The 27,983-nt window shown below is 44.7% G+C and overlaps 1 protein-coding gene across 4 annotated transcripts in view; it reads left to right on the forward strand.

The window, feature by feature from the left end:
- Window positions 1–1,734: 1,734 nt before the first annotated feature.
- LOC143805198 (ficolin-1-B-like) overlaps window positions 1,735–27,983 on the forward strand; it is a 160,049-nt gene continuing 133,800 nt past the window's right edge. Inside the window, exons 1-6 of one of the 4 annotated variants that reach the window (XM_077284180.1) lie at window positions 1,735–1,870; window positions 2,129–2,282; window positions 6,420–6,533; window positions 7,642–7,695; window positions 21,210–21,254; window positions 22,238–22,291. In XM_077284180.1, the coding sequence (XP_077140295.1) occupies window positions 2,201–2,282; window positions 6,420–6,533; window positions 7,642–7,695; window positions 21,210–21,254; window positions 22,238–22,291 (349 nt within the window). In that variant the 5' untranslated portion in view covers window positions 1,735–1,870; window positions 2,129–2,200. The remainder of the gene's footprint in view (window positions 1,871–2,128; window positions 2,283–6,419; window positions 6,534–7,641; window positions 7,696–21,209; window positions 21,255–22,237; window positions 22,292–27,983) is intronic. The other 3 variants (XM_077284178.1, XM_077284177.1, XM_077284179.1) reach the window with 3 other exon arrangements.

Genomic DNA, 27,983 nt, shown 5'->3' on the forward strand with positions numbered 1-27,983 from the left:
GTTTACTTGGAGTTATATTCTGTTGTTTAAGTGTTCCCTTTTATTTTTTTGAGCAGCGTATATTGCAATCACCATATTATATAGCACTGTGTACTTATAATTGCTCATTTCTCCTTTCTATCGAGCTAATTATTTTCTTTTCCATTAGGTCTATGGCATAACGTGATTAACGACTAGCTGGGTTCTTCTAAGCTCTATGTATAAACAGGTCAATTTTCACTGTATGACTCATAAGTCACTACAACAGTCCATTTAGACTACAAACTTGGGACTATATTAATGACCGTCAAGGGGATATATGTATTCTTTATCGTGCTTGAAGACTACACCCTCTGGAACTCGATGTTGAATAACATAAATGGAGAAATCGGGGGATACTGGTGGCTATTGGGAGGACATCCTTTATTGCACTGGAGGACTATGCATATATTCTTTTATGGATTATGCATTATGATACCTATTTACGGACTTGCACTTTATCTACGTACAATTAATTGTACATGTCTTTCTAATTATATTTGTATTTTCACTATGGTGATAATGGATTAGATAATAAAATACATCTAGCATCATATGGGGTTTCCTTTTATACTGTTTAATGGTGGCCATATGGTTAAATTTGTTACTATTCAGTATATAACTCTATTGTCCAATTATATATATATAGAGAGGCCTATGGATTGCTGTATATATGTTTAGAATCAATGCATCATTTGTACATGCAGTAACCACACTCCATTTTTCTCAGGTGTCTCATTGATAGTCAGCTTTTGCTGTCATTTACTTATGTGCCTTTCTCAAATCTGCTATATACTATATTGCGCTCCTTTCCTACTACTGCCACTGCATCTAATGGTGTCCTCTCTTGGTACATTCCTCCGTTCTCTTTCCCCTGTCTGCGCATGTGCAATATGACTCACGACAAGAGTCGTAGATGCGCACGCGCTGATCATCTCCATGGAGATCTCATAGACTTCCGCCGGGTTTACACTCAATGCAGCCGGCGCCTCTTCTGACGTGCACGCCCCGTTATCCTTACTGCAGCACAGCGGTAGGTCTTTCACTTGATTAATGTCTATATTTAAACCTTGTTTTTCTACCATTAGCACACTTCCCCTGACGAAGCTGCTGCGGCAGCGATACGCGTGGGGCTTTTTCCCCCACACCCCATTCTGGCCTTATTATGGTCCTTTATGGCGTTTATGCCGTTTTTTGCTCCCGGGCCTAGTAGCCTTTTTCTCCTCTCCCTCCCTATATCTGCCTTACTATATGGGCCTTATGCATTTTGGACTTTACATCTTCTGACCGTCCTGACAACATATAACGGTACATTACCGCCACTCCTAGATACCTTCTGGATTACTTACCAGGTTGTATGATGACAATACATAGGTGTAATTAATTGTGGTCTGGGGCAGGACTGTCTTGCAAGTTGACCTTATGAGGGATAGATGTTACTATTGTTATTCCTTCCATCTTATATATGATATTATGGTGTTATGTGGGCTTAATCCCTATGGAGTGACCTGGCACACATGATAAATTGATAATTGGCATTTACATTATCCAGGAATGGGGATGTGCTTTGTATATATGCTTGTTTTTTAATTGTTTTTACATATTTTCTATGGTGTTAAATAAAGGTTTGTTATTACTCTTCTACCTTATGTGGTTGTGCAGGCCTTCTCTTTAGTCCAACCTTTTTCTTCTCTTTTTGTCACTACAACAGTCCCTGACAGGGGAAGAAGGGAGCAGCTGGGCTAGGAGTTGAAGAGGGGAATGATGAATGCAGGGAGAAGAGACTTCATGTGTCTTCGTACAGCTGAGAAAATAGAAGAATTAACTCGGTAGAAAGGCAACATGAGCAATTGTAAGTACACAGTGCTATATGATGATTGTAATATATTAAGTGGATAAAAACTTTGAAGGGAGGAGGAGTGCTTCTGTAAGTTATCTTCTAAGACTGGGGTATTATATTGGGAATTGTTGAGGTGTCACCAGAAACAGGGCGTTGGGTTCCACTGCTTGGTTATCTCCCTACAGATCAATAATGTTCATTGACCTACTTACCTTAGTTTCTCTATAACTAAACGCCCATTTTTTGTTTTTTTGGTTTATGGGGTCAAAGATTGCACTTGCTACATTTACTGTATAAACTCTCCTGTGGCAGAAGGTAAAAGCAGAAGTCAGAGAAGAAGCCATGATCCTCTCACTGCAGAACATACTGGTTCTCCTGCTCAGCACAACCTTTATCTGCAGTCGGGCAGATGACACCTGTCCAGGTACGTGACATTCACATTCTTAATCCCCCCATACACAATATAGACAACTGTCATTCAGCGGATAGCTAGACTTTCTCTCCTGACTCCTCCAGACACAGGAATGTACCTGTGATCACTATGAGAGGCATCTCTGGCGAGTTATTGCACATTGAACAAAAGGATTGGCAGTGCAAAATCAGACTTGTCAGAGCCTTCATTCTCTGACATCATCTGTCGGGCATATATAAAACAAGAGGGGATTATAGGGAGAGAAATGGGAAGCGCAGACTTCTGAGTGTAGTAGTTAGTTTCCAAAGGTGTGTACTCCGTGTGAATCCACTCACCTTTTTGGTGTCTTGATATACTGTGTATAGATCCAATCCATGGATCACTCCATTCCTCTTTCCACTCAGTTTGCGGCAAAGATCTGGGAACTGATGAGCGCACTGAGCAGTGCTTTCATAGGCAATAACACTTTGTGAATGTTTTTCCCAGCAATATGCGCTCCTGAAGGATCATGATGGAACTCGATATTCTGATTCAAGGATGATTTTTATTTCAAACTAAAATGCAACCGGTTTCGACTTCTTGGAGTCTTCCTCAGGTATAATGTCATGCATATAAACAGATCTATCTGAACACATTTTATAGCAGATATCCCTGCATGTCAATTTGGGTGGGGGCTGACAGATCTATTCGTCAGACACACCCAGATACTCAGATATGCAGGATTTTGCACTCTGAGGAATCTAACAAAATTCATATACCAAATTTTATACACAAGTTTTTTTTCCTTTTCTTTTTTTCCCACACAAGGAAAAAAGTGTTAAAAAATTCCACACTTAAAAAAAAAAAAAAAAAAAATTACCCTCAAATTCTTCACTAAAATGATTTTTTCTTTTCTAAAAACACTATAAATATAATTATACTATATATAAAATGTATTCTAAAATGTTATTAAACATACTAAAGTGTGATTTCATAGTAAAATGTAAAATCCTACAAACATATACATTATAACAAAAAAAAACAAAACACTTCCTTTTTTCATATTTGGACTGTTTCCAAATGCCAAAAACAAATTTTCGAAATTTCATTCATAACAAAACTAAAAAAACTAATATGCAATATTGTACCTGTCAATTTATTTGCTTTGTACATCATATACCTTCTATAACATCATTTAATCCATCTGGGTATAATGTACCCAGACGGAAGATCCAATATGATTCTTTCCAGTTTAACTTTTGGACTCTATTAGTACAATTCACAGGTATTTGCTCCAACGGGGTTACAGAAATATTGAATGTTTTATTATGCTTCACACATAAATGCCGAGCGAGAGTCGGAAATCCCCATATTCATAAGAGTGCCAATGATATCAGTGGACTCACCTAACGTAATTTTAACATTTGTGGTATCCTTTCTTTTGGTGACAGTCACCATATATTTATTTATTTTACTCACTTATTTACTGCCATTAATTCCACAGCACTTTACAGATATTTTGGCACTGTCCCCATTATTGGTCCCCATTGGGGCTCACAACCTAGATTCACTATCAGTATGTCTTTGGAGTGTGGGAGGAATCCAGAGACCTGGAGGAAACCCACGCAAACACGGGGAAACACAGAAACTCCTTGCAGATGTTGTCCTTGGTGAGATTCGAACCAAGGATCCCAGTGCTAATCACTGAGCCACCGTGCTGCTGTTTAGCACTTGTGCTGTGGTCATGCTGTGGGCATAACTCCAATGAAAGTGTATTATATATATATTACGCTTTCATTGGAGTTATGCCCACAGTACAATTCTTCAAGGTGAGCCTTTTTGACCTATGACCACTTTTTTTCCCTCCTTTGTCAGATACGCATGGCTAATGCATTGAAAAATCTTTTTAAAAATCTGGTTAACAAACTCCAGATTCCTCTTCAGTATGTTCTGAGACCTCACAATCTTACTTCAATCAACAGATCACCTGTCCCACTTGGAGCAGAGAAGGTGGGCTCACAAGGACAGTCATACCCCTTAGTTCATCGGGTGATCTTGACATAATGAATCCTCCAAGCTTTAAGGTACCTTCACACGAAACGACGCTGCAGCGATAGCGACAATGATGCCGATCGCTGCAGCGTCGCTGTTTGATCGCTGGAGAGCTGTCACACAGACCGCTCTCCAGCGACCAACGATGCCGAGGTCCCCGGGTAACCAGGGTAAACATTGGGTTGCTAAGCGCAGGGCCGCGCTTAGTAACCCGATGTTTACCCTGGTTACCAGCGTAAAATGTAAAAAAACCAAACAGTACATACTTACACTCGCGTCCCCCGGCGTCCGCTTCCTGCACTGACTGAGCGCCGGCAGTAGCAGGGCACAGCGGTGACATCACCGCTGTGCTTTCACCTTCACTTTGCGGCGCTCAGTCAGTGCAGGAAGCGGACGGCGGGGGACGCATGTAAGTATGTACTGTTTGTTTTTTTTACATTTTACACTGGTAACCAGGGTAAACATCGGGTTACTAAGCGCGGCCCCTGGTTACCAGTGTAAAATATCGCTGGTATCGTTGCTTTTGCTGTCAAACACAACGATACACGGCGATCGGACGACCAAATAAAGTTCTGAACTTTATTCAGCGACCAGCGACATCACAGCAGGATCCTGATCGCTGCTGCCTGTCAAACTAAACGATATCGCTATCCAAGACGCTGCAACGTATAGTTACAAAGTCGTTTCGTGTGAAGGTACCTTTACTATATCTTTTCAAGTATTGACCCTAACAAGCAGTGTCCTGTTACTTACCTGGTTCTAGTGTTCTGGTCTGTCTATCACAACCTAACAGCTCTCTAGATGACTTCCGTACGCTCCTTTCTTGACTGCTCTGCTACCCCTTCAGAGCAGTAGCTGCCAATCGTAAAAAGGAATCTGTCACCTCCTTGGACGTACCTATGCTATTACTATGGGCATACAGGTACTAAAATACTTTAAAAAAGTCATATCTGTATGCCTCATGTCTGTGGTCTTTTTTTCAGAAATCCTCTATTAATCCTTTTTTGTTAATTCGGTCTTTTAGGCTCCGGGCGTGCGGTGCCTGGAAGGGAATTTGGCCTCTGGTCTTCATGTGTGTGCCTTCCATCAGCGTCACAGGGACCTCTGACATGTAGTGGTTGTCCCTGCACTTGCGATAATCCACCCTTCTTTGAGCATTGGCTTCTTGTTTATTCTGCGTAGGTGACGGTGCCTGGATGACCAGATTAACATAAATTATTAAAAGAGGATTTCTGAAAAACAATATATGAGGATACTGCTATGACTATTTTATGTAGCTTAGGCACCTACATGGGGGTGACAGATTCCCTTTAAAGGGATTTTCCCACAATTAATTTTAATCAACATTTTAATCAATAAAATACTTTATGAATACCTTAGTCTCCACATCTCGGTCTACACAGTGCCAAATGAATTGTGGCTTAAACTGTTAGGCTATAGGTTGAACCTGATGAACTTAGATCTACCTTCAACCTTAAAACTATAAAACTAACTTCTCTTATAAACAGGACATGGAAAATGAAGAATTACAAGGTTCTTTTTCAAATCAAGGATATGTCTAGGTTCTTCATTGTGATAAACATTTTTTTAACCACAAATAGGTGATTAAAAGTGTTTTAAATGTGGGAACTCCCTTCTATTCTTCTAGTTCAGAATTCTTTAAATGAGTCTTCCCAATGGGTTTCTACATAAGACAACCCTTTTAAGGATTAGGCTAGGTTCACATTGCGTTAGGGCAATCCGTTTAGCGCTAGCGCTAGCGGATTGCGCTAACGCAATGTATTTTTAGGGGTCGCGTTTGGGGTTTGCGTTAACGTCCCCGCTCTCGCAGATCCCCGATCTGCGAGAGCGGGGAACGGACCTCGGGCGCGCCGCGGACGCTGCAAGCAGCGTCCGAGGCGCGCTACAAAAGAACGGCACATCGCTAGCGCGAGCCGAAAAAGGCACGCGCTAGCGATGCGCTGCAGGCGAAAAGAACATTGCTGTCAATGGGTGCGCTAACGGACCCGTTGCACGGCGTTAATTGCGACATTTTCGCCGTGCAACGCTGTCCGTTAGCGATCACCCAAAAACGAAATGTGAGCAATTTGATAAGTCTTGCTTTCTGTTTCTCCACAGATGTGAAACTAACAGAATTCAGGGAATCAGATAACATGGCCATTTTAAGGGGAGACCCTGGAAACCCTGGATGTCCCGGACTTCAGGGCCCTCCAGGACTGCAGGGACATAAAGGTAAGTCATGCAAATGAACAACTGAACAACCCAGAAACCATAAGTTTTCCATGATTTCTACATGTACCCTAGAGGCTGTTATTAATATGACTTTTATTTTCCATACCAGTTAACTACACTAGACCACCAGGAATATTACCATTAAGTTAACCCTTTGCCCTTATAAGCCACAAAGATCCTAGAAGTTCTATGATCTGCTCATATCTATCTGGAATATACTAATAAGCTGCACTCCATAATGCAATTACTCAATATTACCATGAAAAGTTAAAGGTAGCAATGGTTATGCTCACCAGCAGTGGTTATGCTAATCCAGGCACAGGTCTGTAGTATGGCATGTAGAATTAATGTGGCTGCTGTTCCATTCTGCAAGCACCATCTAGGGATCCAGACATAAGGAGATTTTGTATAGGTTTCCAATACACTAAGAGAAAAGTGAGGTTATTAATTGGCACTGTTACTAAAAAAAACAAAACACAGGTTCCTTCTCCAATAACATTAAAATATTTATATTCCTATAATAGCATACAACGCATTTCAAGGACGATCCGACCTCTTCTTCAGGTACAACAAACTATGATCTGTGCTTCCATGTAAAGATCTAACTCAATCCCCAGATAAAAGTATCTGGCTACTACTATCTGTATAAAATTCTTTGAGGGTAACCTTTAAGCCCCTCTGATCCATAGTCTCCTACGAGGACGCCCTTGTAAGACACCAATGGATTGGTCACAAAAAAACAACCCTGAACATAGACACATTCAAGTTATTCAAATCCAAACTGAAGAAAAGGACAGCGCCACACCGGATAGTGAAAAGCAGCTCACATATTTATTCTGCCTCCTGCGGCAACGTTTCGGTCCGAAGACCTTTGTCAAGCTGTGTGGCGCTGTCCTTTTCTTCAGTTTGGATTTGGATGTTCTATCTGGGATGGACCCCCTGGTGAGGACGTGCGCCCCGATGTCCATAGAGACTATATAATTATAGGGTGCGGCTTTACTGCGTTTTTGGAACATTCAAGTTATTGTCTGCACACATTTGGACAATTTGTTTGGAAGACACTCCACCCATTATATTTATTTGCATTATAATTTTTTTCTCAATTAAGGCGATCTGGGATCTCCAGGGAATACAGGGGACAAAGGACTAACTGGAAAGGAAGGTGAGACTTTTAATACAGACTTTTTTTTAATAAATTCTCAATTTCCAGCAATGTGTATTGATACTGATATTCTCCAGGGTTGTTCTTCAGCTTTCACCAACAGGTTCCTTACTTGGTGCTTATTCCTACTCTGATAGTCATATAAACTAATTGCCATGCAGTGATTTCAGTAGTGTTACAACACACTGTTAGGCAAAAAGATTTACATTCAGTGACTCACAGGTTATGAATCCCCTTATTCAAGACTTTCTCTTTCCCTTTTCTTCTACATCCAGCCCAGACCTCTAGCACAAGTTCTTCCACCTTCGCTTCACCTCTGCAGAATTTCACCCATAATCATCATTGGCATTTGTGCAGCATGTCCTCATTTCTCTCCACTAGGACAAGCTGATCATAGTGCCATACATTTAAAAGATGAAGGCCCAAGTAAACCCTGGGATCTAATAAGCTAAGCAGCCTGCACTAAGCCTGTCCGTGTTAGCCATTTTAGAGATGCCAGGTGACCACTGACAGAGCCCTATTATACTTTCTAGGAGATACATGCAGCGCCCCAGAGTCCTGGTCGTTGCAGTGCTGATGCTCCGCCACTAAGGGGAGTGTTGGTACGTCTGATGGCACTGAAGGAGTTCACCTGACCAGGTATCACAGACACCAATACACTTCACAGTCTGGCCTCCAGGGGGAGCTAAGGGTGCTATGTATTAGGCCACTCCTCACAATCTGGTAAAACTGGGGGTTAGATAGGAAGTTAGACAGAAAGCTGACTGGGTTGGAACCAGGCAACATCCTGTGGCAGAGGGTGTTGCAGGGGAAGATTCAGGGGGGTCCCTGTCAGGGGTGGGATCCTGACAGAGGCCTAGCGAACAGAGAGAACGTTACGGGACCGCGCCTGCACTTCATTGCGGCGGTACCCCAAGAAAGGACAAGAAGCGAGGTTTATTGTGAAGAGTGAGAAACGAGATCAACGCAACAAGGAGAAAACGCCAGTAGGAGTCGTGCTGTAAGACCGAGGCAACATCCTACTGAGGCGCGTAGCCGGCGGCCGGAAACGCCGAGGAAGTATTGAGCTCCAGGCCTTACTTCAAACCTACGGCAGGACAGTCAGTTATAGGCGGGCTGTCTCACCCAAATCACCTAAGCAGACATAGGGGGCAACAGTTGGAGAGGGGCGACTCTAGGGTCCCGGAAGAACGCCAGGCCTACCCGCCATACGGGTGCGTCCTAGCCATATCATCTGGGGGACGGAGAAGAACATCAGAATCAGTTGTGAGGGAACTTCAGAAACAGACACAACAGTTGTGAGGACTATCCCATGGTGCTAGGCAGGGAAGGACTACAACACACAAGCGCTAGAAGGTAGGCACAGATTTCCACCTGCAAAGGGAACTCTGGAGGTGCCATCGGACCGGCCGGTCTCAGACAGCCCTACTAACCGTACTCCGGATTGAGGATCCTGAAGCCTTCAGTAAAGAGGCAAAGAGACTGCAACCTGGTGTCCTCGTTATTCACCGCGACCTGCACCACACCACATCATTCTCAACTTTCACTGGACGCCCCTCAGCAGGGTCACGGACCGGGTCTAGCCACCGTGACAATCCCAGAACCGAGACAGAGAGGCCCGGTACCGGGTACCCCTCGGCCCTGCGGCAGTGGGGGCGCTCCATACATTTAACTGGAGATACATTTCTGATAGGTGCAGTCTTGTACTTATGTCTCTTCAGACCAAAAGAATGCGGGTCTTACACCGTATAAATTAGTGATTGAGGTTTCTAAACCACAAAACAATATATAAAAATTTCCAGGACATCATCCTGACAGCACTATGGAGGACGTCCTCCTCCCCCTTGCTGGGACAGGAAACACACGAGAGTTTAAAAGGTCCGGTCCCACCCCCATTCCTCAGTGTTTTTCCTGTCCCTGCAAGGGACACATGAGAGAAAGCTGCGCTGCTTACCGGAGCTCAGGGGGATCGTGCGGCTCGGCCAGATCCTTCCCCCTGTCAAGAGGCTCAGGGCCGAAACCCTCCAGAGGGGGGTCCCTCGGTCCCAAAGACCAGCGGCCGCTCCTCCCGGTGGGGGGGCTCTCGGCTGCGGACGCGGTCCCCGAGGTCAGCAGCCTCCATGCGGCGTGAACGCCGGGCTCTGACTCTTCCAACGGAAGTTCCGGGGACCGCGTCACTTCCGGTTTGCGCCATTCGTTGCCGGCACTTCCGGTAACGCCGGAGAATACAGGGGAGGCGTGCGCTCCAGCCAACAGCTCAGGAACTACAGCGCCCAGACGCCGACAAGCCGCAGAGAGCACCAGTACTCCGGAGCTATGGAAAGCATGCCACCTGAGGATGGGGTAAGTGCGCAGAGCGCAAACTCCCCCTGCACCCTGGTAGTGAGAGCCTCCCTGTTATCTTCCCTATCTTATATTGTTTAAGGATAAGGGAACTTCAGCGGTCCCCCCTGGTCAAGCTAAGAAATCTGGGAAGGCTTCAGCAAAGTCCAGTAGATGTCCGATATGCAGTACAAAGCTTCCGGACACTCATGGCAAAACCTTATGTGCAGACTGCACATCTAAGGTTATGAGAGACGAGCAGCCCTCCCTATTGTCCGAGATGAGGTCCTTAATAAGAGAAGAGGTCCAAGCATCTCTGGCCACCTTGACGGAAAAGTCCAGCCCTATGCCCAGCAGGAAAAGGGCCAGACGGGAGGTGGATTATAGTTCGGACGACAGGTCCGATTCTGAAGAGCCTATCTCTGAGGAAGAGGGCGAGCTTCCATCTGGAAGCCAGGACCATCAAAGGAAGTACCTTTTCCAGGCGGAGGACACAAACGAGCTGGTGCAGGCTGTAAGGTGCACCATGCAAGTGGAGGAGGCATCTAAGCCGCAGTCCAGGCAGGACCTGATGTTTGGGGGACTTATGTCGCGTCAGCAGACCGTCTTCCCAGTTAGTGAACATATCAAGGCTATGGTGCTTGAAGAATGGAAGGAGGCAGAACGTCGGCTGACTCTGTCTAAAGAATTTAAGGCACGCCTACCCTTTGAGCCGGATGACGTGAAACTTTGGGACGAGATACCCAAGGTGGATGTCCCGGTGGCGAAGGTCGCAAAAAAGACTGCTATCCCTTTCGAGGACTCATCAAGCTTGCGCGATCCGATGGACAGAAAGGCGGATATATTGCTAAAAAGAGCCTGGGAGTCTTCTGCGGCTCTAATTAAGACCAACATCGCAGCTACCTCGGTTGCCAGGTCTATGCACCTCTGGATGGGTCAATTAGAGGAGCACCTCTCTAATAAGACCCCAAGATCAGAGATCCTAAACTCTCTCCCAATAATGAGATCGGCTACTGCCTTTCTATCTGACATGACGGCTGAGTCTGTAAGATTTTCAGCCAGAAACGGTTCATTGTCTAATGCGGCTAGAAGGGCAGTCTGGCTAAGGTCTTGGTCGGGTGATAATGCGTCCAAGACAAAATTGTGTTCAATCCCCTTCTCAGGTGCAAGGGTGTTTGGTCCTTCCCTCGACACTATATTAGAGTCGGCTTCAGACAAGAAAAAAGGGTTCCCAGAGGACAAGCCTAAAAGGCCTCAGTCCTTTCGGAGAGGGTTTCCCTTTATAGTCCATGAGCCAAGAACCAAATTTGACGATATCGGTACCAAGCGGAGTGACTAATTCTCTTTGGTATTTTTAGGTAGATGCATGTCTGTAGTTTATTTTTTGATATGATAGCCCTTACATATACGTAGCTTATTAACCCCTTCAGCCCTAGGCCTATTTGTACCCAAGTGCCTAAGCCAATCTGACCTGTGCCACTTCATGGGCTAATAACTTTGGAACGCTTTCACCTATCCAAGCCATTCTGAGATTGTTTTCTCGTGACATATTGTACTTCACGTCAGTGCTAAATGGGAGTCAATATATTTTACCGTTCTATATAAAAAAATGCTAAATATTCGGAAATTTTGGAAAAATCGGCAATTTTTTAACTTTGAAATTCTCTGCTTTTTACAAAAATACTGATACCCCCCATAATAGTTATTAATTTACACTCCCCACATGTTTACTTCATATTGGCATCATTTTGAAAATGAAACCTTATTGTTTTACGACGTAATAGGGCTTATAGTTTTATGCGCAATTTTTCACATTTACAGCAAAACCCACTTTTCAAAGGACCAAGTCACTTCTGAAGTCACTTTAAGGGGCTTACATAACAGAAACCACCCATAAATTACCCCATTTTGCAAACTACACCCCTCAAGCTGTTCAAAACTCATTTTTAAAAACTGTTAACCCTTTAGGTGTTCCACAGGAATTTTAGCATGAGCCAAGAACCAAATATGACGATATCGGTACCACCCGGAGTGACTAGATGTAGTATTTGTAACAAAATTTAATCCAAGTTATGTAAATACACACTGAACATGTCATGTGCATATATATATATATATATATATATATATATATATATATATATATATATATATATATATATATATGTTACTCCATAATATCTTCAACATCGGACTCTGAATCTGACTGTTGTTCTACTGGCTCGTCTTCAGTACCCTTGTTCTGGCATGTCTGTAATCTGCACATGTCTGTGCACTTCAGGCCATTGCTGAGGCAAGTACACTGAGGAAGTTCACATGACCGCACACACTTGCAGGACAGTAGCTGTATAATAGCTTCTGGTGCTGGTGCCCCTTGCATCCACTTGACAACAAGCTTTCCGTCGTTATCTATCATCCAACCGCAGTCTGTTGGGTTTGCAACCCATGGCTGGCTCTGCAGACTTCTCCTCCAGATCGCAGCCTGGTAGTTTGCACGCAGTGCATGCATGAAAAGGCAGTCCTGGCAAGGAGGGAGTTGACTTGACTCTACCACTCCACGTCTGGCACAGAACAGCTGATAACGGAGCCTGTTTACCTCAGTTGTTTGGGTAGTTGGCAGGTACATGTGGCAGGTGATTTCCTGTAACTTCTCAAAAAGTTCGGTAGACACTTCCCATGAACGACCAACTTCCTGAAAGGCATCCTGGTATGTCTTGTTCATCTTCAACTGCTTGAGTGTCGTCATCTTCCCACGGCCAGCGAATGCACTGACGGTGTCACAGCCTGTAAATGCATGCATACCAATCAATGAATCACATACGCTGCCTCCCAATGTTCGGCTCAGAGTGGTGATATCCAGGAATCTTGTCCGGTTCTGTGTACCGCATTTCTGGAACAGGTGGGATGGGATTTTGTGGCACATGCCCAGACACAGGACCATGACATCAGTATCCTCCGAAGTGATGATGACCGACTTGTAACCAGATTCTGCTGCATGAAGAGCATGGAGAAGGAGGCGTGTGTCTGCTTCTTCTTGATTTGACTTAAGGTCAGCAGCCTCTTCCCACTGTTCTTTGGTGATCTTAAAGCAGAGCTGCTCACATGTGACATACAGCTCCTTCTCCTCAAGCTTCTCCCTGTGGTGTTTCGCCTTCCATTCTTCTACCAGAAACTTTATGAGACTTGCCTTGTTGGAGGAACTACTTAGAAGCTTTTTCCACTGCTGGATGTTGTGCCCATGTTGAATGTTCTTGAAATGGATCCCTGTGCCTTCATATCTGTTGACTCTTTCTGTATCTTTGATGGATGTCTCCTTGTAGACGTCAAAGACAATATCAATGCGCTTGCTCTTAGCACCCTCATGGATAGCGCGACTCATTGCTGTGCCTGCTAGCTGGCCAAATGTTGCATTGTTTCCCTTCAGTTTCTGAACCAGGCTCATCCCATCAATGATGGTTGCAGAGGGCTCGGGGATCACTTCTGCAGGACGAGCATTCCTCTCCAACTCCCTTGCGAGGGCAGCCTTGTTGGTCTTGCGGATAGACCCATCACCATTGGCAAGTGCCCATGGCAATGGACCCAGGGGATGAGTCAAGACATCACTCATTTGTAGCTTTCTGTTCTCAGCTACAAGTATCATCTGGCCAAATAGGTTTCTGTCAGCCTTCAAAATTACCTCCTTGCCAAGATCTTGTCTGCGTGTCTTCATTTGGATGTTAGAGAACGTTTTAAGTTTGTTCTTCGTCATCTTGTCATGAAACAATGTAGTTGGCTTATCGGTACCCAAACGCTCATCCTTGAATGTTTGATATGCATCCTCTCCTATACTGTATGCCCCTTGAAGGTCTTTGGCTACATCTGGTGGTGCTACAGTCGCTGTTGACAAACTGATAAGTTCACCATTATGCTCTTTGTTGAAGGGGTTCACCCAACCTGTCTCCAGCAGTTGAACGAAAGATTGGACATCGGCTTCATCTCTTCTAATCCTAGACACCTGTAGGTCTGAATGGCTGAAGTCAGTATATTGTTGGCCTACCAGGGCCCTCAGCTGCCTCAAGTACATACTGCGGTACTCTGATGTCAGGTAGAACCTGGAAACAGCTCCAACTTTGAGGCTGAAGCCTTTTGTGCCCCCTGGTGTCTGGGTGTCTTTGTTGATTGTCTCTTCAATGGTCTGGTCCACAGGAATTCGTCCAAAAGGATTCTTGCTACCGATCTGGACCGAAAAGCCACCTTGCATGAAGTATTCATGGACCTCTGGGTGTTCTATGGGCAGCCGAGACATTGTGGCATAGTAATAGGTTAGGTATCGGGCATAGTTGACCTTGTCATAGGCAAAACACCATGGTATCATCTGTCGGATTGCTCCTAGGTGAAGCATCCAGTTGCCTTCTCTTGAAGCTCGAACCAGGGCCAGCATGGTCTCGACCATGTCCAAGTATGACATCCAGAATGCTGAGAGTTGTTCATTTCTGAGGGTCTCAAGATAAACTTGAAAGAGCTTCAGGGTAAGTGTGCAAGATTCATTATCCAAGAGCTTTTCGAAGGATCCCTGCGACACACTGATGCGAAAGTTTGTGATGTTCTTCAGTGTTTCATCCAGATGGTGAAGGTCCCTTGCATGGTTTTCTTCTAGCCATGGAAGGAAGTTTTTCCATGCAAGCAGAGGGAGATAGGAGCTCTGCAGAGAAGACCGGAGAGTCCTGTTCAGCACAGAACGTGTATGTGTCAGTGTGTGTGCGTGTGTTGGGGCACCTCAGGGTGTCTTCAAATGTGACATAGCCCCCTAGATTTCTTCCAGTAAAATTTGCACTCCAAAAGTCATTTGGCGCTCCTTCCCTTCCGAGGCCTGCCGTTCCCCAATACTGCAGTGTACGACAACATATCGGGTGTTGTTGTGTTCGGGAGAGATTGGTGAACAAATAGTGGGGTGCATTTTTTGCTGGTACACCTCTTAAAAATAAAAAAATGAGCCTAAAATGACACCTTCATGTAAAAAATGCACTTTTTCCATTTTCTCAACCAAGTGTTTCCAACTACTGTGAAACACTGGTTGGGTCAAAGTGGTCACTATACCCCCTAAAAGATTCCTTGGGGGTGTAGTTTCCAAAATAGGGTCACTTTTTGGGGTTTCCACTGTGGGTGTACCTCAGGCAGCCTTCAAATGTGACATGGCCCCCTAGATTTCTTCCAGTGAATCCGCCACCCAAAAACCACATAGCGCTCCTTCCGTGTTGAGCTGTGCTGTGTGCCCATACTTTAGTTTACGAGTACATGTGGGGTGTTTCTATAAACTGCAGAATTAGGGTAACCAAGTTTGGGTTTGCCGTTAACCCTTGCTAGGTTGCAGGTAAAATTGGATTACAATGTAATATCTGGAAAAAAAATGAAATTTTGAAATTTCGCCTTCATTCTGCTAAAATTCCTGTGGAACACCTAAAGGGTTAACAGTTTTTAAAAATGAGTTTTGAACAGCTTGAGGGGTGTAGTTTGCAAAATGGGGTAATTTATGGGTGGTTTCTGTTATGTAAGCCCCTTAAAGTGACTTCAGAAGTGACTTGGTCCTTTGAAAAGTGGGTTTTGCTGTAAATGTGAAAAATTGCGCATAAAACTATAAGCCCTATTACGTCGTAAAACAATAAGGTTTCATTTTCAAAATGATGCCAATATGAAGTAAACATGTGGGGAGTGTAAATTAATAACTATTATGGGGGGTATCAGTATTTTTGTAAAAAGCAGAGAATTTCAAAGTTAAAAAATTGCCGATTTTTCCAAAATTTCCGAATATTTAGCATTTTTTTATATAGAAAGGTAAAATATATTGACTCCCATTTAGCACTGACGTGAAGTACAATATGTCACGAGAAAACAATCTCAGAATGGCTTGGATAGGTGAAAGCGTTCCAAAGTTATTAGCCCATGAAGTGGCACAGGTCAGATTGGCTTAGGCACTTGGGTACAAATAGGCCTAGGGCTGAAGGGGTTAATAAGCTACGTATATGTAAGGGCTATCATATCAAAAAATAAACTACAGACATGCATCTACCTAAAAATACCAAAGAAAATTAGTCACTCCGGGTGGTACCGATATCTGGCCCGGCTCATGGACTATTAGGAGACAGTCCGACTACAGGTCCGACTTCCGAGGGGGAAGGTCCAATAGAGGCTTTAATAGGGGTTCCCGCGGTCACGGCAGTAAGAACAGGAGCTTCTTCTTCAGCCCCTCCTCTAAGTCCAAATCACAATGACGCCACTCTTATAGGGGGAAGGCTTCGCCATTTCGCGGTAAACTGGAGCAGAGTCACGCAGAATCAATGGGTTCTCCGCACTGTATCAGAGGGCTACAGCATAGAGTTCTACTCCCCACCTCCAGACAGGTATATCGTACCCACGGTGGTTATGCAGGACTCTCCCATGCTAGAAGACTTAATGGACATGCTGTCCTCAAGAGTCATAATTCCAGTACCACCGCTAGAGCTAGGCCAGGGACACTACTCTTCCCTGTTCTCCATAACAAAACCGTCCGGCGACTCACGCACAATCGTAAACCTGAAACCTCTAAATGCCTGGGTCAGGTACAAGAGGTTTCGTATGGAGTCCATCCGTTCTGCAATCCTCCTTATACAGGTCCTTCTCAAAAAATTAGCATATAGTGTTAAATTTCATTATTTACCATAATGTAATGATTACAATTAAACTTTCATATATTATAGATTCATTATCCACCAACTGAAATTTGTCAGGTCTTTTATTGTTTTAATACTGATGATTTTGGCCTACAACTCCTGATAACCCAAAAAACCTGTCTCAATAAATTAGCATATCAAGAAAGGGTTCTCTAAATGACCTATTACCCTAATCTTCTGAATCAACTAATTAACTCTAAACACATGCAAAAGATACCTGAGGCTTTTAAAAACTCCCTGCCTGGTTCATTACTCAAAACCCCCATCATGGGTAAGACTAGCGACCTGACAGATGTCAAGAAGGCCATCATTTACACCCTCAAGCAAGAGGGTAGGACCCAGAAAGAAATTTCTCAACAAATAGGCTGTTCCCAGAGTGCTGTATCAAGGCACCTCAATGGTAAGTCTGTTGGAAGGAAACAATGTGGCAGAAAACGCTGTACAACGAGAAGAGGTGACCGGACCCTGAGGAAGATTGTGGAGAAGGACCGATTCCAGACCTTGGGGAACCTGAGGAAGCAGTGGACTGAGTCTGGTGTGGAAAGGCGTGTGCAGGAAATGGGCTACAGGTGCCGCATTCCCCAGGTAAAGCCACTTTTGAACCATAAACAGCGGCAGAAGCGCCTGACCTGGGCTACAGAGAAGCAGCACTGGACTGTTGCTAAGTGGTCCCAAGTACTTTTTTCTGATGAAAGCAAATTTTGCATGTCATTCGGAAATCAAGGTGCCAGAGTCTGGAGGAAGACTGGGGAGAAGGAAATGCCAAAATGCCTGAAGTCCAGTGTCAAGTACCCACAGTCAGTGATGGTGTGGGGTGCCATGTCAGCTGCTGGTGTTGGTCCACTGTGTTTCATCAAGGGCAGGGTCAATGCAGCTAGCTATCAGGAGATTTTGGAGCACTTCATGCTTCCATCGGCTGAAATGCTTTATGGAGATGAAGATTTCATTTTTCAGCACGACCTGGCACCTGCTCACAGTGCCAAAACCACTGGTAAATGGTTTACTGACCATGGTATTACTGTGCTCAATTGGCCAGCCAACTCTCCTGACCTGAACCCCATAGAGAATCTGTGGGATATTGTGAAGAGAAAGTTGAGACACGCAAGACCCAACACTCTGGATGAGCTTAAGGCCGCTATTGAAGCATCCTGGGCCTCCATAACATCTCAGCAGTGTCACAGGCTGATTGCCTCCATGCCACGCCGCATTGAAGCAGTCATTTCTGCCAAAGGATTCCCGACAAAGTATTGAGTGCATAACTGAACATTATTATTTGATGGTTTTTTTGTTTGTTATTAAAAAACACTTTTATTTGATTGGACGGGTGAAATATGCTAATTTATTGAGACAGGTTTTTTGGGTTATCAGGAGTTGTAGGCCAAAATCATCAGTATTAAAACAATAAAAGACCTGACAAATTTCAGTTGGTGGATAATGAATCTATAATATATGAAAGTTTAATTGTAATCATTACATTATGGTAAATAATGAAATTTAACACTATATGCTAATTTTTTGAGAAGGACCTGTAGATCAGAACGCGGTAATGTGCACTCTCGATTTGAAGAGTGCCTATTATCAGGTCCCTGTCCACCATCTATCTCAGAGGCTTCTGAGGTTCGCGGTAGTCCTGCCGTCTGGGACCTGTCACTACCAGTTTCAGTGCCTGCCGTTTGGTCTTGCCTCAGCACCTCGTGTATTTACAAAACTGGTGTCGGAGATTGTAGCGTTCCTAAGAAATCAGGGGATTGTTATAGTCCCGTATCTCGACGACTTTCTCCTGATAGCAAGAACACCAGATATCCTGTTGGACCACAGGAACCGAACCATCGCGGTATTGGAGCACTTGGGATGGATTATAAACTGGCAAAAATCAGACCTAATTCCGGAGCACAAGAAGGTCTTCCTGGGTGTCTGTCTAGATTCTGCAAACAGAATATCCTTACTACCCGAATCCAAGCTGGAGGCAATTCAGATTCAGATCAGACTCCTACTAGAACGCAGAGTCTCGATAAGGATGGCTATGAGAGTGCTTGGCCTAATGACGGCATGCATACCATGCGTAAGATGGGCACAGTTCCACTCAAGATCTCTACAGAGCCTAATCCTCTCCAAGTGGGACCGTCGTCAGTCTTCTCTAGACAATACTTTACATCTACCAGATCCGGTACGAAGTTCCCTCCTGTGGTGGACAGACCCGGAGAAGCTAAGAACAGGAGTTCTATGGACTACCGACCCTTACGTAGTAGTTACTACAGACGCCAGCGCCTGGGGCTGGGTAGCTCACTTAGAAGGAAGGATCCTCCAGGGAAGGTGGCCTCCAGACGTCGCTCGCAACTCATCCAACTTCAGAGAGCTGTATGCCGTCTGGGAAGCCCTGAGAAGGAATCGTTGCATTCTGGAGAATCGTCACGTCAGAGTATTGTCCGACACCGTGACAACTGTCTCCTTCCTAAAACACCAAGGAGGCCCAAGACACCATCTTCTCCAAGAGCTGGCAGGGAGAATATTTCGCTGGGCAGAGAGGTCGATCCTTTCCATCTCGGCAATCCACCTAGAGGGCTCCCAGAACGTTGTAGCGGATTACCTGAGCAGAAGAAGAGTGTTTGCAACAGAGTGGGAACTCAACCAGGACATCTTTCAGGAGCTGTGCCGGTGTTGGGGCACTCCCAGTATAGACCTCTTCGCAAACAGGAGAAACTCGAAGGTCTCAAGGTTCTTCTCGCTGAACCTTCAAGATCTGACGGAAGGGATAGATGGTCTAAGCCAGAGGTGGACGGAGCTCCTCTCGTATGCTTTCCCTCCTCTAGCTCTAATCCCGGCTGTTCTCAGGAAAATCAAGGAAGAACAGGCCCGAGTGATGTTGATAGTTCCATACTGGCCAAGAAGGAGTTGGTTCTCCCTGCTGGTAGACCTGGCGATAGAAAGTCCAGTGGAGCTCCCTCACAGACCAGATGTAATCCACCAGGGCCCAGTGTACCATCCGGACCCAGAGAAGCTACATCTCTCAGCCTGGATCCTGAAAGGAACATCTTGAAGGCAAGAGGCTTGTCTGACCAGGTCATATCCACTATCAAGGCTAGCAGGAAGCCAGTCACGTCAGCAATCTACCTGAAGATTTGGAGGCGTTTCTGTCTAGAGGGCGGCAGGTCCGAGGTTGCGGCAGGCACTCCCGACTTACCCAGAATTCTGGATTTTCTGCAAGCTGGGTTTGATAAAGGGCTTAGACCGAGTACATTGAAGGTGCAGATCTCAGCACTTAGCTCCTTTCTAGACTATCCCCTGGCAACACACCCTTGGATAGTTAGGTTTATCAGAGCCACCCAGAGGTTGCGTCCCACTATCAGACAATTATCTCCTCCTTGGGACCTTAACCTTGTCCTGAGATTCCTCTGCAAAAATAATTACGCCTCGGCAGATAACATGTCCATTTCAACCCTGACACGTAAAACGGCATTCCTAGTGGCGATCACCACGGCTAAGAGGGTGGGGGAAATTCAAGCCCTGTGCACTCGGGACCCGTACTTTCAAATTAGAGATGATAGTGTGGTCCTCAAACTAGATCCTTCATTTGTTCCAAAAGTGGGTACTCTAAAAAATAGGAATCAGGTGATAGTGCTTCCATCCTTTTGCTGTAACCCTTCCAATTCTAAAGAGGAAGCTCTGCATTCCTTGGATGTCAGACAGGCGGTCATCGACTACCTGTCAGCCACCAACCCATGGCGCATCGACCCAAACCTGTTTATTTTGTTCGCCGGTAAAAATAAGGGAAAAAAGGCCTCTAAGGCCTCCATTGCTCGCTGGATCACTTCTGTGATCTCTGAGGCTTATCAGTCGGAGGGCATCCCTCCTCCAAAAGGTCTTCATGCGCACTCCACTAGAGGGATGGCTACTTCTTGGGCCGAGAGGGCGGGCGCCTCTCTAGAGCAGATTTGTAAGGCCGCTACATGGGCTAGTGCGAATACCTTTTGCAAACATTATAAACTTGATGTTTTGTCCGGTCAACATACTGCATTCGGGAGAAAAGTTCTCCAAGCGGTAATCCCACCCTGAGGAGGTGCTTTGGTACTCTCCATAGTGCTGTCAGGATGACGTCCTGGAAAATAGGTATTAAGCTTACCGTTAATTATGTTTCCAGGAGTCCATCCTGACAGCACGGGTAATTCCCTCCCTGTTAATATAACTATGTTTGATAACATGAGCCTGACATGTCCGTAGTATGTTCCTAACATATGATGTAATATGTTCATAATATATGTGGTTATGTTCTTTACTATTAAATATTATTTTTTGCATCTCCCTTGAGGCGGTTCTTGTTACAACACTGAGGAATGGGGGTTGGACCGGACCTTTTAAACTCTCGTGTGTTTCCTGTCCCAGCAAGGGGGAGGAGGACGTCCTCCATAGTGCTGTCAGGATGGACTCCTGGAAACATAATTAACGGTAAGCTTAATACCTATTTTCTGATTAACTTTTTTTTACTAATATATTTTTTAAAAAATTTAGGTGATAAAGGAGCTGTTGGACAAATGGGAGTTATTGGAAAAAAAGGTAATGTCAGAGTGCAGGAAAAATGTTAGCAACCCCCTTTGTATAAATTAATGAGGTTAGAAAAACATGCCTACTTTCTTCTAGACACAGGGTCACTCTTGTACATGGACCACATGTCACATTCAATGATGGGAATGACCACAATATCAGACATAGCCTATACTGTTACATGATTACTATGGTGCCACCTAGTGTTTGTTTGATTCCTTGTGAGAACGTCCACTCCATGTGTCTGATGCCGCTGGTCACACATGCTCAGTAGATCAGCCCCACTTCCCGTGTGTCTGCTGCTGTTGGTCACACATGCTCAGTAGCTTAGCCCCACCTTCCATGTGTCTGCTGCTGCTGGTCACACAGCCCCACCATTCAGATCTTTGAATGTCTTCACATACTTATGGCTGAAATACTGCTGCAATTTATCAGTGGGTGATCTATGTTCAAATCAGGAGTAATATACAGTAAATTATACATAAAATGATATTGATAACTCTATTGGTCAATAAATATCCCCTATGGATTACGGATGCACATGGGGTGCATTTGGATAGCACTGGGCAGCCCGACTGAGCTAATAGAAGGGTGTCACTACTAGGCTGTTAACCTGGTTAACCTGTTAACCTGGATGCTGTGCATTCTCATTGTGTGAACAGCGCCACATACAAGTCTTTTATGTGCACTCATATGCCAGGCAGCCACCCCCTCCATTAGTTTGGTAGGTTGTGAGTGGTTGCCTCATCGGTAATTCTGCACCTGTGTTGCCGCCATCCTAACCACATGGGTCCACTGCATCCTGATGTGCATTTGTTTGGAGGCCTAGGCAGGTAAGCATCTCTGCCTTTTTGCTGTTTTCTGGCTAAAACGGTACCAAGATATATATCTTTCCTATACCTACTTGTATTTGGATTCTATCAGGTGGATGGGGAAGGCGCCACATCTTTCTACAGACATTTATGCTTTGTATATTCTATTTTTTCTTTATTAAGGTGACCATGGAGTTCCAGGAATAACAGGAGATAGAGGACTAACTGGACAGAAAGGTAAGAGCATGTCATGTAGACGTTTTATACAGGGGATGTATGAAGACTAAAATATGGTTACTTTCTGCTAGACACAACATCACTGTTATATATGGGCCATGTGTGGTATTCATATGATGGGCTTGAGTCGTAATACCAGACACAGTTTATCTGGTTACACTGGACTGGTGTCAATAGCCATCAAAGCCAGGGCCCATGGTCTACTGGGATGTCCACTCAGACTTGGGAATTTTTGATGGGCCCATAAGGAGAGAGCAAACTGGGTGGATGTCACTACACCCTCGGTAGTATGTACTGTGCATACACTAGCTCCCCAAAGAAACCAAACAATAGAATCAGTATACTATTTTCTTGTGCCCATCTGAAAAGATAGACACTTTTTTAAAACAGAACCAATGGAGTAATTTGTACTACAATCGTGTTATAAAAGTCTGTGGTTCCAACTAGGATACCATCTGGGTCAAATTTTCATGGAGATTCAGATGAAGCCTCTGGACACACTGCATACATAAAGTGTGAAAAGGGGCTCATGCATTAGACACAGCATCAGTGCCCTGCTTCACTCTACAGGCTCTCTGCAACTGACAATGAACCCAGTCCCTAAATAACCTCTGTCTGTCTCTCGTCAAGGACTGGGTGTCGAGCTGTTGCAACATTAGCATGACTCAGCCTTCCTCACAGCCACACAGACTGCATTGCTGAAAATAGACTGACAACTAAATCATAGACAAGTGCACTGAACATAAGTCCATGGGAGGGGCTGGAAACACAAAAACCTCACAGGTTAGCAGTCCTGTGGTATGGTAATTAATGCATACCACCGGACTGGTATGGACTTACGTTTTAATCCAGAGAGGCATTTCTGCCGCTAAGTTAAAGATTCCAAATGAATGATAAAAATATAAAAAAAATTGTGAAATATTGTGAATAAATGAATATTATGAATGAATAAATAAAAATGAATGAATAAAAAAATTAATAAAAACTCAAAATGCACTGTTCCAAATTATTAGGCACTGTAGAATTTCTAAACATTTGATATGTTTTAAAGAACTGAAAATACTCATTTGTGGAATTTGTAGCATTAGGAGGTCACATTCACTGAACAAAAAAGCTATTTAACTCCAAAACATCCCAGCAAGCCAAGTTACATGTTAACATAGGAACCCTTCTTTGATATCACCTTCACAATTCTTGCATCCATTGAACTTGTGAGTTTTTGGAGAGTTTCTGCTTGTATTTCTTTGCATGAAGTCAGAATAGCCTCCCAGAGCTGCTGTTTTGATGTGAACTGCCTCCCACCCTCATAGATCTTTTGCTTGATGATACTCCAAAGGTTCTCTATAGGGTTGAGGTCAAGGGAAGATTGTGGCCACACCATGAGTTTATCTCCTTTTATGCCCATAGCAGCCAATGACTCGGAGGTATTCTTTGCAGCATGAGATGGTGCATTGTCATGCATGAAGATGATTTTGCTCCTGAAGGCACGTTTCTGCTTTTTACACCATGGAAGAAAGTTGTCAGTCAGAATCTCTATATACTTTGCAGAGGTAATTTTCACACCTTCAGGAACCTTAAAGGGCCCTACCAGCTGTTTCCCCATGATTCCGGCCAAAAACATGACTCCTCAACCTCCTTGGTGATGTCGCAACCTTGTTGGGACATGGTGGCCATCCACCAACCATCCACTACTCCATCCTTCTGGACCATCCAGGGTTGCTCAACGCTCATCAGTAAACAAGACTGTTTGAAAATTAGTCTTCATGTATGGCTGGGCCCACTGCAACCGTTTCTACTTGTGAACACTGTTTAGGGGTGGCCGAATAGTAGGTTTATGCACCATAGCAAGCCTTTGAAGGATCCTACACCTTGAGGTTCGAGGGACTCCAGAGGCACCAGCAGCTTCAAATAACTGTTTGCTGCTTTGTAATGGTATTTTGTTAGCTCCTCTCTTAATCCAATGAATTTGGCAGAAACCTTCCTCATTATGCCTTTATCTGCATGAACTCTGTCTGTGCTCTGTTTCAGTCAGGGCCGGCCCGAGAGATTACGGTGTCCTAGGCAAAACTATTTTGTTGTGCCCCTACTACTTTTAACATACCTCCCAACTTTTGAAGATGGGAAAGAGGGACAAAGTTTGCGGCGCACTAAATTTTAGGCCACGCCTCTGACCACACCCATTCATTACTAGCCACACCCATATCCACGTCCCAATCACACCCATTTAGCACTGCTGATCACATTGTTTCATAAAGAATAATTATAAACAAAAAATATGGCCACACAGTGCTCCATACTGTATAATGGCCACACATGATGCTCCATACTGTATAATGGCTACACATGATGCTCCATACTGTATAATGGCCACACATGATGCTCCATACTGTATAATGACCACACATGATGCTGCATACTGTATATTGGCCGCACATGATACTTTGCACCGTATAATGGCCACACATAGCTACTCCTACACACGCGGCTGCGCTCCGTACACACGCGCTCCGCTCCATACAGCTCGTACACACGCGGCTGCGCTCCATACACCTCATACACACACGACTCCGCTCCGTACACCTCATACACACTCGGCTCCACTCCATACACCTCATACACATTCAGCTCCACTCCATACACCTTTTGCCTTTTGAAAAGATTTTTTATAATTTTTTTCTATTTTTTCTCTGGCGCCCCCTTAGGGTCGGCGCCCTAGGTGGCCGCCTAGTTCGCCTATACGTTCGGGCCGGCCCTGGTTTCAGTCACAAATCTCTTCACAGTATGATGATCACTCTTAAGTTTTCATGAAATATCTAATATATTCATACCTTGTCCAAGGCATTGCACTATTTAACGCTTTTCAGCAGCAGAGAGATCCTTTTTATTTTCCATATTGCTTGAAACCTGCGGCCTGCTTAATAATGTGGAACATCATTTTTAAGTAGTTTTCCTTTAGTTAGAATCACCTTGAAAACTAATTATCACATGTGTTTAAGATTGATTTCAGTGATCCATTGAGCCCTGAGACACAATACCATCCACGAGTTTATTTGAAAAACAAAACAATTAAATATTTATGACACTTAAATTAAATTTGCATAATAATTTGGAACACAGTGTAAAAATATATATATTAAGTGGAGGGTACACTCATCTAAAACACAACACGTTTCGGCTGTATAAGCCTTCATCAGGAATCAGAGAATAAAACAAAAAAATTCCACTGTTTTTTTTTTATCATCCATCCGGAATTCTCAACATACTAGCGGGATAGCCTCTGAGTTAAACTGTTCTCTATTTCCAAACGCTGAAAAGGTTTTCAGGAAGTAATTTTTTTTCATGTTACACCAGACTGGCAGTGACATGTAAAAGTTTGGGCACCCCTGGTCAAAATTACTGTTACTGTGAACATTTAAGCAAGTCGAAGATGAAATGATCTCTAAAACACCTGAAGTTAAACTTGACACATTTCCTTTGTATTTTGGGCACTTTTTTCTTTTCATATTTTACATTTTTAAAAATTACAAAAATTAAAAAGGGCCAATGCAAAAGTTTGCATGGTTTGTACTCACCCCTCCACTTTCCAGGCTACTTAATTCATGAAATACCATACAGAAACAGTTTAAAGGGCCACTGTCACCCCCTCCAGCCGTTCTAAACTAAAAGAGCCACCTTGTGCAGCAGTAATGCTGCAGTCTAACAAGGTGGCTCTTTTAGTTTTTGATTCATTTATTACCTCAATAAAGCGTTTTAAAAATTGGCCACAAATACCAGATATTGTACCTGGAGGCGGTCCGAATCGTCCTCTATGAATCTCCCAACTGCCGTCACTCTTCTCTTCAGGGGCGATGGTCGCCGCCCCCTTCGCGGTGTTTCTTCTTAAATCCGGCGCCTGCGCTGTGCGTGCCTGCCTGGGGCAGGCGCAGTCTTCATTGTCAGTCACAGCTCAGATGCAGGGTGCCTGACTGCGCCTGTGCGGGCAGTGCGGCCACCCTTTTGCTGAATCCCCGCCCCGCACTGTGTTATTCATTATGCACAGTGCGGGGCTGGGGTTCCTGGGAAGGCGGGGGAGCATCTGAGCTAGGGGAGCGTCTGAGCTGGGGGAGCATCTGAGCTGGGGGAGCATCTGAGCTGGGGGAGCGTCTGAGCTAGGGAGCGTCTAAACAGCACAGTGCGCATGCCCAGGAATGCCAGCCCCGCACTGTGCATAATGAATAACACAGTGCGGGGCGGGGATTCAGCAAAAGGGTGGCCGCACTGCCCGCACAGGCGCAGTCAGGCACCCTGCGTCTGAGCTGTGACTGACAATGAAGACTGCGCAGGACCCAGGCAGGCACGCACAGCGCAGGCGCCGGATTTAAGAAGAAACACCGTGAAGGGGGCGGCGACCATCGCCCCTGAAGAGAAGAGTGACGGCCGTTGGAAGATTCATACAGGACGCTTCGGACCGCCTCCAGGTACAATATCTGGTATTTGTGGCCAATTTTTAAAACGCTTTATTGAGGTAATAAATGAATCAAAAACTAAAAGAGCCACCTTGTTAGACTGCAGCATTACTGCTGCACAAGGTGGCTCTTTTAGTTTATAACGGCTGGAGGGGGTGACAGTGGCCCTTTAAAGGGAATCTGTCTCCCTCAAATTAACCTATTTATACATTCATAGTGCGTACTTAGCCCCTATACAAATCATGCTTGTACTGTAGATTTTATTTATTTCATTTAATATAAAGACATTTTTATTAGATATGTAAATGTTGGGGACTTGGTGTACCCTAGGTGTGGCCAAGAGCTTTGTGCACTGTTCCGTTTTCTGAATTATCATCCTCTGCACCTCCTCTTATGGTAATTGACAGCCCTCACTTTAGAGCACTGCCAGATCTAAATCCCGAGGCTGCACGCACTTACACTGCAGGGGCCAAGCGCACACAGTGCAGGTGTGTTCCCAATACTGTCTCCTGTGTATACATGCAACTTGCTACACACAGAATAATGTTCTCTGGACCCTCAGGAGAGGAACTCATGGCATTACCAGGTATGCAATGTGTTTCTTCTCCTTAAGGGGGTAAATGGCGGGAGGCAATTTCCCCACCATTTTGCCATGTCACGTATCCTGGAGTAGTGGGTATATGATTGGAGGTTATGCTCATTTAGTTGCGGGACAGTAGTGGGGGTGATAAGTTTTTGTGCCCTGGAGATGGCCCCATGATTAGCACCGGTATCAGTGAATGGGGAGGGAGCAGGGGGACAAAAAGCACCAGTGCTGGAGGTGCACATCCGACCTCTGGCATTTGTCATACCAGAAGTGCTGCTATATCGTTCAGTGATGGAAGCCCTTCTTGACGACCTGTGCAGAAAGATGAGAGAAGGAGCATTGTCACGCTTACAGAAGTGCCTGTAATTGACAAGCGGAGATATTGCTGAGCCGGTGGATGGACAGCGAGTGACCAGGTACCAGGAAGTAAGGAGTGACAATGTGGCCGAAGTGACAACAAGTGAGAGGACATCATCAGAAGCCGAGGGCATGCGCACTGGTGCGCGCCAGAAGAGAAGAATCATCTTTTTCCCTTTATCGGTCAGAGGAATCAGACTGCCAGGACGGAAACCGAGATGAAGGACAGCTGAGGGTCCATTTTACCTCTGGCTCCTTGAGGCCGTTGATGGTCCTGGGTTGAACGGCATACATGCTGGAGGTC

Source organism: Ranitomeya variabilis, chromosome 2 (assembly GCF_051348905.1).
Source record: "Ranitomeya variabilis isolate aRanVar5 chromosome 2, aRanVar5.hap1, whole genome shotgun sequence".
NCBI lineage: Eukaryota > Metazoa > Chordata > Amphibia > Anura > Dendrobatidae > Ranitomeya > Ranitomeya variabilis.